Source organism: Salmo trutta, chromosome 22, assembly GCF_901001165.1.
Source record: "Salmo trutta chromosome 22, fSalTru1.1, whole genome shotgun sequence".
Taxonomy (NCBI): domain Eukaryota; kingdom Metazoa; phylum Chordata; class Actinopteri; order Salmoniformes; family Salmonidae; genus Salmo; species Salmo trutta.
In genome coordinates this window covers 37,144,916-37,157,066 of record NC_042978.1, presented here as the reverse complement: position 1 = coordinate 37,157,066, position 12,151 = coordinate 37,144,916, and the positions used below count along the sequence as shown (strand labels likewise).

At 41.1% G+C, this 12,151-nt stretch overlaps 1 protein-coding gene across 1 annotated transcript; it reads right to left on the bottom strand.

Moving 5' to 3' along the window:
* Positions 1–445: 445 nt before the first annotated feature.
* On the bottom strand, positions 446–8,397 carry LOC115157896 (cytochrome P450 2J1-like). The gene is made up of 7 exons (XM_029706232.1): positions 8,382–8,397; positions 8,117–8,287; positions 4,095–4,250; positions 3,573–3,733; positions 3,066–3,248; positions 1,556–1,621; positions 446–454 (listed from the first exon to the last, which is right to left on the bottom strand). Exons 1-7 carry the CDS (start codon positions 8,395–8,397, stop codon positions 446–448), a joined length of 762 nt encoding a protein of 253 aa, XP_029562092.1.
* Positions 8,398–12,151: the final 3,754 nt, after the last annotated feature.

Sequence of the window (12,151 nt, the reverse complement as noted above, 5' to 3'; positions counted from 1 at the left end):
CCAGGTCCAGATGAAATTCAAGGAAAAGTACCGTTTTATGTTGAGCCAAGAGTGCATGGAAGTCCCTTCCATCTCATATAGCTCAAGTGAACAGCAAACCTGGTTTAATAAACAAATAAAGCAACACCTCACTGCACAACTCCTCTCCCCCATGTGACCTACTTGTTGTGTGCATGCACTGACATTTATGTGGAACTGATAGATGCGCACTCACTCACACACACACACTACATGTTCACGTTTTTAAATAGATGTAAATAGTAAAGTCTTTGGTTTGTAATGTATTTTTCGTTATGTGTTGGACCCAAGTAAGACTAACTCTCGCCATTGGCGTCGGCGAATGGGGATCCTAATAAATCAAATCGATTTTTCCTTTGCCCTCCTCAGTGGCAACGTTCTTATCCCTTGCTTGCTGCTAGTTAGCTTATTAGCTACGGCTACATAGTCACAACCTCTGCAGCCAGAATAAAAGCAAAGTTTATTGCGTCACATTTGTTTAAGCTGTTTATCCTGCTTATACCACAGTTGCCAAAGAAAACAAGACTAAGCACACATTTACCGGTAGAAATAAAACACTTCCATTGATAGTTTCATTTATATAAGCAAATTCATACTTTCTCAACTTTTGGTTTGCCATAGACCCGCGATCCAGTCGTTCACTCGATTAGTTCTATATTTATGGACGCGACCCAGTTATTCGTTCTTTATGTTCCATTGCCATGCTCACTGGCAATGTTCTTATCTAGCTAGCTACAGATAACACAGTCACAATCTCTGCAGCCAAAATAAGAGGACAGTAGCCATTTTCTATTGACATTCATTTGGATACATCCATAACAATGAGCTGATAATGCCGATTTTGCCTGGCTTACAGTGGCTTGCAAAAGTATTCATCCTCCTTGGCATTTTTTCCTATTTTGTTGCCTTACAACCTGGATTTAAAATAGATTTTTGGGGGTTCATATCAATTGATTTATACAACATGCCTACCACTTTGAAGATGCAATTTATTTTTTATTGTGAAACAAACAAGAAATAAGACAACAACAAAAAAACTTGACCATGCATAACTATTCACCCCTCCCAAAGTCAAAACTTTGTAGAGCCACGTTTTGCAGCAATTACAGCTGCAAGTCTCTTGGGGTATGTCTCTATAAGCTTGGCACATCTAGCCACTGTGATTTTTGCCCATTCTTCAAGGCAAAACTGCTCCAGCTTCTTCAAGTTAGATGGGTTCTGCTGGTGTTCAGCAATCTTTAAGTCATACCATAGATTCTCAATTGGATTGAGGTCTGGGCTTTGACTAGGCCATTCCAAGACATTCAAATATTTCCCCTTAAACCACGTGAGTGTTGCTTTAGCAGTATGTTTAGGGTCATTGTCCTGCTGGAAGGTAAACCTCCATCCCAGTCTCAAATCTCTGGAAGACTGAAACAGGTTTCCCTCAAGACTTTCTCTGTATTTTGCGCCATCCATCATTCATTCAATTATGACCAGTTTCCCAGTCCCTGCCGATGAAAAACCTCCCCACAGCATGATGCTGCCACCACCATACAAATAGATCCAGAGTGCAGAAGGACAAGTTCTCAAAGTTAAACCCAGCCCTTGTGTCATCTTCCCACTGTGCAACAAAACACAACAAACTAGATACTTTATAAAAATATTTAACAATTTAACTTATTGACGATGCTGAAGCCAATTTACCAAGGTGTCAAGAAGAAAATGTGATACAAAAATATGGACATGTACTGCAATACAAATAATAGCTTTGAATCCCCATTATTTGGATAGTGAGTGTCACGTCCTGACCAGTATTAGGGATTATTTGTAATTGTATTTTGGTCAGGACGTGGCAGAGGGTATTTGTTCTATGTGGTCCGGGGGTTATGTGTAGGTTAGAGGGGTGTTATATTTATGTGTTCCGGGGTTTGGGTGTATGTTCTGGTTTTTGGTTGTCTAGGGGTTTTCTGGTTTGTGTATTTCTTTGTTGTCTGTGTGGCTCTCGATCAGGAACAGCTGTACTTCGTTGTTCCTGATTGAGAGTCATATATTAGGAGCTTGTTTTCACCTGGGGTTTTGTGGGTAGTTGATTTTGCACTGCTAGTTGTCATAGCCTGCAAAACTGTCTCCTGTCGTGTTTTCTGCATTTCTTGTTTTTTCCGTGTTCAACGTATTTAATAAATATGATGTTGAGCACGCAACCCGCTGCGTATTGGTCCGACAGTGAGTTCTCATTATCAGACGACGAAGAGTGTGACAGTGAGTGTGCCCGGACTGCAGCCTAAAATATTCTAATAGTACAACTACTTGCTTATCTAAAAGTACTCCCTAATACACATTTTTTATGTAACTCTTCTCCAGTCCCACATCATCATCATCAACATCATCAGCAGTGTAGTGGAGGGTAAACATACAAAAGGCATTGAAAATATAGGGAGAAAATATGGGTTGGACCATACTTTTGTCAACAATCATAAAAAAAAAAGATCTACTTGAGAACTGGAAATCAAATGATCATCCATTGTTAAGACATTGGATGAATCAAATGCATTAGTATTTAAATATTAAACAAATGTTGGCTAGAGAGAAAAACAAAATAGTGCAATTTGAAGCCATATGGCATAAAGTGTTACAAGTACTGGAGATATCCACAAGATGAGAAATGGGAAAGGATGTTATTGTGAGATGGGACAGGATGGGTATGAATACGGTGGGAGCATGTGGGTCTGAGCAAGTGTGATGTCATTAATGTTTGTTGAAGTTCATGTACTTCTGAGTTGGTGTTTTTTGTCTTTATTCATCTTTTTTCTCTATGTTGAAAGTCCCTGCCAACGTCATGTTTAGTTTACTGGATCTATGTTTGTCAAATGTTAAATGTCTATTATCTTTGTATATGTACATTTGTGTATTTTCTATACACTAAAACACAATTATAAAAAAATTATACAATTATAAAAAATAATAATAATATCTGGAGAATTACTATATTCACTGTGAACGGCATCAGTGTTTACCCGACTACTTTTTTTTACCACTACATCAGTGATAGTCATCATCATCATCAGCATCATCACGATCATCATCATCATCATCATCCCCATCATCTTCTCTATCTCGTTGAGGAAGCAGTCCTTCTTGTGCTCCTGAATCCTGATCTTGATGAAGGAGATGACCTCCTCCCAGCTAGAGAAGATCCTTCTGTGAGGACCAGGAACCTGACGCATGACCCACGGCATCATGTTATACATCTGAGGACAGACAATCAATCACTCAATTCCATTTATTTATAAAGCTCTTTTTACATCAGCTGTTGTGACAAAGTGCTTTACAGATATCCAGCCTTAACCCCAAAGAGCAATCAATGCAGAAGCAGAAACACAGTTGCCAGGAAAAACTCTAGAAGGAAGGAATCTTTAAAGAAACTTAGGGCGGAACCCAGCTCAGAAGGGTTGCCAGTTCTCTTCTAGGGTCAATGCTAATATGAACGCCTGTCTAGTTCAGTCATATTTAATGATTATTCTAAATATAATATAATATAAATTAATGTTACGAAAAAGGAGAGAGAGATTTACTTCAGCCCAAATGCCTCCTTCCAAATACATAATCTCATTGATAGTCTTCATGAGGGTTTGGAATTGTCCGTTGCTGTATTCAAAGCGGTCACCAAACACAAGACAGCAGATAACATTGGAGACATTGTTGTTAATCAGCATCTGGGGGTTAAAGGGTTTTCCTGCGTGGGACAAAAGCAACATGGCTCACCACAAACATAATTTTTTTTGTGTGTGAGTCATATCCTTACACTGAACTTCAGTCTGAAATAATTTTTCTGGGTAAGCATCATAGCTTATACAGTTTTGTCCCAAAAATATCTATTGGTGCGAGCACTCCTGATCTCAACTGAACCTGTCACCATATAAATCAATACATTATTTATTGATGCGTGTTTTTTACATCCAAAACAGAGGCCTCTCAAGTGAAAACTTAACAATAACAATGTCAGTGTAGTGTATACTCAAATCTGTTTTGAAAAGTACACGAATTTCCTTGTGGGGACAATAACATTTGAATTGAACTGTAAGCATATCAAGTACCTTGTTCACTCTGAAAGGCTTCATTCAAACACTGTGCTTCGATCTGGATGGATGGCTCCAGACTCTTCTTGCCCAGTCCAAAGTTCCTCAGTGTAGAGAGAGCAAACCTCCTCTGTTGCTTCCATGGATACCCATTCGACATAATCACACTTAAGTGTACGAAAAGTTTTCAGTGATCAGTGAAGAAGCAAAAACTTGTACCATACACTCAAATGTAACTAAGAAAGCCTTGGACAAATATCCTTGTCTGAGTTAGAACGGCCCATTCCCTGTTTCTGTAGTGTGAGGTAGCTTGATGTTCAAGTAGGTACACCTCCTGGATAGGATGCTATTTGTCGCAGGCTTCTTATCACCCCAATCCAAGAAAATAGGCACCAGGTCAAATGTTTTGCCTTTAGTATGAGTAGACCGGGGATCGAACCCCTAAACGTCCAATTTAAGACACTCTAATACACTTAAAGGTACAAGGATGTAATATTTCCACAATATTATATTATTCAAATCAAATCAAATTTATTTATATAGCCCTTCTTACATCAGCTGATATCTCAAAGTGCTGTACAGAAACCCAGCCTAAAACCCCAAACAGCAAGCAATGCAGGTGTAGAAGCACTGTGGCTAGGAAAAACTCCCTAGAAAGGCCAAAACCTAGGAAGAAACCTAGAGAGGAACCAGGCTATGAGGGGTGGCCAGTCCTCTTCTGGCTGTGCCGGGTGGAGATTATAACAGCACATGGCCAAGAAAAACTCCCTAGAAAGGCCAAAACCTAGGAAGAAACCTAGAGAGGAACCAGGCTATGAGGGGTGGCCAGTCCTCTTCTGGCTGTGCCGGGTGGAGATTATAACAGAACATGGCCAAGATGTTCAAATGTTCATAAATGACCAACATGGTCAAATAATAATAATCACAGTAGTTGTCGAGGGTGCAACGGGTCAGCACTTCAGGAGTAAATGTCAGTTGGCTTTTCATAGCCGATCTTTGAGAGTATCTCTACCGCTCCTGCTGTCTCTAGAGAGTTGAAAACAGCAGGTCTGGGACAGGTAGCACGTCCGGTGAACAGGTCAGGGTTCCAGCAGGTCTGGGACAGCAGGTCTGGGAAAGGTAGCACGTCCGGTGAACAGGTCAGGGTTCCAGCAGGTCTGGGACAGCAGGTCTGGGAAAGGTAGCACGTCCGGTGAACAGGTCAGGGTTCCATAGCTGCAGGCAGAACAGTTGGAACTGGAGCAGCAGCACGGCCAGGTGGACTGGGGACAGCAAGGAGTCATCAAGCCAGGTAGTCCTGAGGCATGGTCCTAGGGCTCAGGTCCTCTGAGAGAGAGAAAGAAAGAAAGAGAGAAAGAGAGAATTAGAGAGAGCATATTTAAATTCACACAGGACACCGGAAAAGACAATAGAAATACTCCAGATGTGACAGACTGACCCTAGCCCCCCGACACATAAACTACTGCAGTATAAATACTGGAGGCTGAGACAGGAGGGGTCAGGAGACACTGTGGCCCCATCCGATGAAACCCCCGGACAGGGCCAAACAGGTAGGATATAACCCCACCCACTTTGCCAAAGCACAGCCTCCACACCACTGGAGGGATACCTCCAACCACCAACATACCATCCCGGGACAAGGCCGAGTATAGCCCACAAAGATCTCCGCCACGGCACAACCCAAGGGGGGCGCCAACCCAGACAGGAAGACCACGTCAGTGACTCAACCCACTCAAGTGACGCACCCCGCCCAGGGACGGCATGGAAGAACACCAGTAAGCCAGTGACTCAGCCCCCGTAATAGGGGTAGAGGCAGAGAATCCCAGTGGAAAGAGGGGAAACCAGCCAGGCAGAGACAGCAAGGGCGGATCGTTGCTCCAGCCTTTCCGTTCGCCTTCACACCCTTGGGCCAGACTACACTTAATCATAGGACCTACTGAAGAGATGAGTCTTCAGTAAAGACTTAAAGGTTGAGACTGAGTCTGCGTCTCACACATGGGTAGGCAGACTATTCCATAAAAATGGAGCTCTATAGGAGAAAGCCCTGCCTCCAGCTGTTTGCTTAGAAATTCTAGGAACAATTAGGAGGCCCGCGTCTTGTGACCGTAGTGTACGTGTAGGTATGTATGGCAGGACCAAATCCGAAAGATAGGTAGGAGCAAGGCCATGTAATGCTTTGTAGATTAGCAGTAAAACCTTGAATTCAGCCCTTGCCTTAACAGGAAGCCAGTGTAGGGAGTCTAGCACTGGAGTAATATGATCAAATTTTTTGGTTCTAGTCAGGATTCTAGCAGCCGTATTTAGCACTAACTGAAGTTTATTCAGTGCTTTATCCGGGTAGCCGGAAAGTAGAGCATTGCAGTAGTCCAACCTAGAAGTAACAAAGGCATGGATTAATTTTGCTGCGTCATTTTTGGACAGAAAGTCTCTGAATTTTGCAATGTTACGTAGATGGAAAAAAGCTGTCCTTGAAACAGTCTTGATATGTTCTTCAAAAGAGAGATCAGGGTCCAGAGTAACGCCGTGGTCCTTCACAGTTTTATTTGAGACGACTGTACAACCATCCAGATTAATTCTCAGATTCAACAGAAGATCACTTTGTTTCTTGGGACCTAGAACAAGCATCTCTGTTTTGTCCGAGTTTAAGAGTAGAAAGTTTGCAGCCATCCACTTCCTTATGTCTGAGACACAGGCTTCTAGTGAGGGCAATTTTGGGGCTTCACCATGTTTCATTGAAATGTACAGCTGTGTGTCATCCGCATAGCAGTGAAATTTAACATTATGTTTTCGAATGACATCCCCAAGAGGTAAAATATATAGTGAAAACAATAGTGGTCCTAAAACGGAACCTTGAGGAACACCAAAATGTACTGCTGATTTGTCAGAGGACAAACCATTTACAGAGACAAACTGATATCTTTCCGACAGATAAGACCTAAACCAGGCCAGAACTTGTCCATGTAGACCAATTTGGGTTTCCAATCTCTCCAAAAGAATGTGGTGATCAATGGTATCAAAAGCAGCACTAAGATCTAGGAGCAAAAGGACAGATGCAGAGCCTCGGTCTGACGTCATTAAAAGGTAATTTACCACCGTCACAAGTGCAGTCTTAGTGCTATGATGGGGTCTAAAACCAGACTGAAGTGTTTCGTATACATTGTTTGTCTTCAGGAAGGCAGTGAGTTGCTGCGCAGCAGCTTTTTCTATAATTTTTGAGAGGAATGGAAGATTCGATATAGGCCGATAGTTTTTTATAATTTCTGCGTCAAGATTTGGCTTTTTCAAGAGAGGCTTTATTATTGCCACTTTCAGTGAGTTTGGTACACATCCGGTGGATAGAGAGCCGTTTATTATGTTCAACATAGGAGGGCCAAGCACAAAAAGCAGCTATTTCAGTTGTTTAGTTGGAATAGGGTCCAGTATGCAGCTTGAAGGTTTAGAGGCCATGATTATTTTCATCATTGTGTCAAGAGATATATTACTAAAACACTTTAGTGTCTCCCTTGATCCTAGGTCCTGGCAGGGTTGTGCAGACTCAGGACAACGGAGCTTTGGAGGAAAACGCAGATTTAAAGAGGAGTCCGTAATTTGCTTTCTGATGATCATGATCTTTTCATCAAAGAAGTTGATTAATTCATTACTGCTGAAGTGAGGGCCATCCTCTCTTGGGGAATGCTGCTTTTTAGATAACTTTGCGACAGTATCTTAAAGGAATTTCGGATTGTTCTTATTTTCCACAATTAAGTTGGAAAAATAGGCTGATCGAGCAGCAGTGAGGGCTCTTCGATACTGCACGGAGATAGGGATAATTATATACTGCACGGAGATAGGGATAACTATTACCAATATGGTCACATCAATTATCAGTCAATGGACATACTGTAAGGTAAGTACAATGTCCTGCCTTTCCAATAAAAACAAGTCATCCAGCACCATAATTGAATCATCATAGTATGCAGTATTGGCAGTGTAAAACGCCTTCACCTAATTACCTTTACTTCCCGATGCTTGACTTCCAATATATATATATATATATATATATATATATATCTCTTCAAATAAGGGAAGGGAGGGCCGATCCGCAAAACTGTCACCATTGTTGACCAAGGCCTCTTTCACCATCTCGTATCCACTCAGGACAACCCACTTTGGCCCTTGGTTTGCCGAAGGAATTCGAAGGCTGAAAATGTTTCCATATCTTTTTTTGCACACTACAAGAATAATGATAAGAAATACCGTTTGTCACATTGTTTTCTCAAAAAGAGCATTTAGTTAGCCTGGTCCCAGATCTGATTATGCTCTTACCAACGCCATTGCTCATTGACAAGCCCAGGACAATGTGTGACAAGGCCCATGTAACTAGGTGTGACCTACTAACATAACAACCCAGAGTTCATACCCTTTGTGCATAGTTTTTTTCCGGGGAAAAGGGGTTACATGATGACTGCACAGCATTTCTTCCATAGCATCTGTGGCAACATCTCAAAATTGATGTAGATTAAATCTGTTTTCGTTTTAATTCCTTAAGTCTTTAGCAATCTTACTTTACCTTTACTTTACCCTAACCACGACCCTTATATAAACTTTCTTCTTTTACCATGTTTCCTTTGCTTTTCCTAGGTGGTGTGTGTGTGTGTGTGTGTGTGTGTGTGTGTGTGTGTGTGTGTGTGTGTGTGTGTGTGTGTGTGTGTGTGTGTGTGTGTGTGTGTGTGTGTGTGTGTGTGTGTGGATGGGGGGGTTAGTCCGTGGTGAAGAGGTGGGTCTTTAGGCGTGCCTGAGAGATGGAGATGGCTGATTGAACTCCAGGATATTACTGTAATAACATACTGCTCTCTAGTGGTGTTGAAGTATCATGCCTGTTACTCGTCTCTTCTACTCCCGGTCTGTACACAACATCAGATATTTTCAGATAAACATGTCTTGCTGCTCCTTACACTATATATGTTTTAAAGATTTAATATAATTAATGAAGGACCATGGTCTCAGTAGTTTCACGCAAAGATGAGGTGCTGTGAACTGATTTGGGCATTGAACTGTGTGCACTCACCGTTAGAGGTCACTAGAGACTCATTCTATTATGCATCTTATAAAATAATGCAGGACATTCAACCTAACAAAAATCAGGAAACAATCAATTCTACTAAAAACTGAAAATAAGTGAGAAGTAGGCATTGGTCTGAAGCTGAAAGTAAAGTAAATTCACAAGCACCACAATGCCCACTCTACCAAGGTTTTCCAGCAAACAGCTTTGACCTACTACAGCAGTAATGTTGGTATATTGTACTTCAAACAATGTGTATGCAGGCTGCTTAGTATTCAAACCTTCTCAAACAGCCTAATTCATACTCTTAGAGGAGGTGCTCCCACAACAATGTGATTGTATTGCATACAAGTTAAAGTATTGTATTCTTCACACACCACACTAATCCCATTCCAATACCTTTTAATAAGGCTTTTAAAAATTATATGAAGCAAGCTTTGTGTAAATAACACATACACATGCTTTTGGCGTAAATAAAATATACTGTGCATTAAAATGATGCTGGTAAATGGCACCAGCAGATATAGTTTGCCAAGCCAACTGTACATTTGGTTTGACAGTGGACAGTATAAACTATAATGAACAAAAATATAAATGCAACATGCAACAATTTCAACGATTTTACTGAGTTACAGTTCATATAACGAAATCAGTCAATTGAAATAAATTCACTAAGCCCGATTCTATTGATTTCACATGACTGGGCAGGGGAGCAGCCATGGGTGGGCCTGGCAGGGCATAGGCCCACACACTGGGAAGCCAGGCCAAGACAATCAGAATGAATTTTTCCCAAACAAAAAGGCTTCATTACAGACATAAATACTCCTAGGTTTTATCAGCTGTCCAGGTGGCTGGTCTCAGACGAACAAGCTGGATATGGAGGTCCTGGGCTGACATGGTTACACGTGGTCTGCAGTTGAGAGGCTGGTTGGACGTACTGCCAAATTCTCAAAAATTCAGTTGGAGACAGCTTATGGTAGAGAAATTACCATTAAATTAACTGGCAACAGTCTGGTGGACATTCCTGCAGTCAGCATGCCAGTTGCACGCTCCCTCAGAACTTGAGACATATGTGGCATTGTGTTGTGTGAAAAAACAGCATATTTTAGAGTGGCCTTTTATTGTCCCCAGCACAAGGTGCAGCTGTGTAATGATCATGCTGTTTAATCAGCTTCTTGATATACTACACGTGTCAGGTGGATTGATTATCTTGGCAAAGGAGAAATGCTCAATAACAGGGATGTCATTTTTTTGTTGTTGAAATAAGCTTTTCGAGCATATGGAACATTTCTGGGATCTTTTATTTCAGCTCATGAAGCATGGGACCAGCACTTCACATGTTGCGTTTATATTTTTGTTCAGTATATTAACAGTGCATCGGAAAGTTTTCAGACCCCTTGACTTTTTCACACATTTTGTTACGTTACAGCCTTCTTCTGAAATGGATTAAATAAATACAAAATTCAGCAATCTACACAAAATAACATAATGACAAAACCTTTTTTGTTACTACATGATTCCATATGTATTATTTCATAGTTTTGATGACTCCACTATTATTCTACAATGAAAATAGTAAAAATGAAGAAAAACTCTTGAATGGGTAAGTGTTCTAAAACTTTTGACCGGTAGTGTATTTCTGTTTTTTATTTATAATAAATTTGCTATAATTTCTAAAAACCTGTTAAACAAATCAAAATATATTTGAGATTCCTCAAATAGCCACCCTTTGCTTTGATGACAGCTTTGCACACTCTTGGCATTCTCTCAAACAGCTTCATGAGGTAGTCACCTGGAATGCATTTCAATTAGCAGATGTGCCTTCTTAAAAGTCAATTTGTGGAATTTCTTTCCTTCTTAATGCGTTTGAGCCAATAATTTATGTTGTGACAAGGTGGGGGGGGGGGGGTGCACAAAAGATAGCCCTATTTGGTAAAAGATCAAGTCCATATTATGGCAAGAACAGCTCAAATAAGCAAAGAGAAACAACAGTCCATCATTACTTTAAGACATGAAGATCAGTCAATACGGAACATTTCAAGAACTTTGCAGTCACAAAAACCATCAAGCGCTATGATGAAACTGGCTCTCATGAGGACCGCCACAGGAAAGGAAGACCCAGAGTTACTTCTGCTGCAGAGGATAGGTTCATTAGAATTACCAGCCTCAGAAATTGCAGCCCAAGTAAATGCTTCACAGAGTTCAAGTTACAGACACATCTCAACATGAAATCTTCAGACGACACTGCGTAAATCACACCCTCATGGTCAAATTGCTGTAAAGAAATCACTACTAAATGACACCAATAAGCAGAAGAGACTTGCTTGGGCCAAGAAACACGAGCAATGGACATTATACTGTTGGAAATTTGTCCTTTGGTCTGGAGTCCAAATTGGAGATTTTTGGTTCCAACCGCTGTGTCTTTGTGAGACGCGGTGAGGGTGAACGGATTATCTCCACATCTGCATTTCCCACTGTAAAGCATGGAGCAGGAGATGTTATGGTGTGGGGGTGCTTTGCTGGTGACGCTGTTTGTGGCCTAGTGGGACTATCATTTGTTTTTCAACAGGACAATGACTCAACACACCTCCAGGCTGTGTAAGGGCTATTTGACCAAGAAGGAGAGTGATGGAGTGCTGCATCAGATGACCTGTCCTCCAAAATCCCCCGACCTCAACCAAATTGAGATGGTTTGGGATGAGTCGGACCACAGAGTGAAGGAACAGCAGCCAACAAGTGCCCAGCGTATGTGGGAACTCCTTCAAGAATGTTGGAAAAGCATTCCAGGTGAAGCTGGTTGAGAGAATGCCAAGCGTGTGCAAAGCTTTCATCAAGGAAAAGGCTGGCTATTTAAAGAATCTCAAATGTAAAATATATTTTGATTTGTTGAACACTTTTTTGGTTACTACAGGATTCCATATGTGTTATTTCATATTTTTGATGTCTTCACTATTATTCTACATTGTTGAAAATAGTAAAAATAAAGAAAAACCCTTGAATAAGCAGGTGTTCTACAACTTTTGACTGGTAGTGT

Coding starts and splice junctions, on each gene's coding strand:
- LOC115157896 (XM_029706232.1), bottom strand. Junction 3,734..4,094: donor AGCCTTTCAGAGTGAACAAG/GTACTTGATATG, acceptor TGTCCCACGCAG/GAAAACCCTTTAACCCCCAG. Junction 3,249..3,572: donor AAGGAGGCATTTGGGCTGAA/GTAAATCTCTCT, acceptor GTCTGTCCTCAG/ATGTATAACATGATGCCGTG.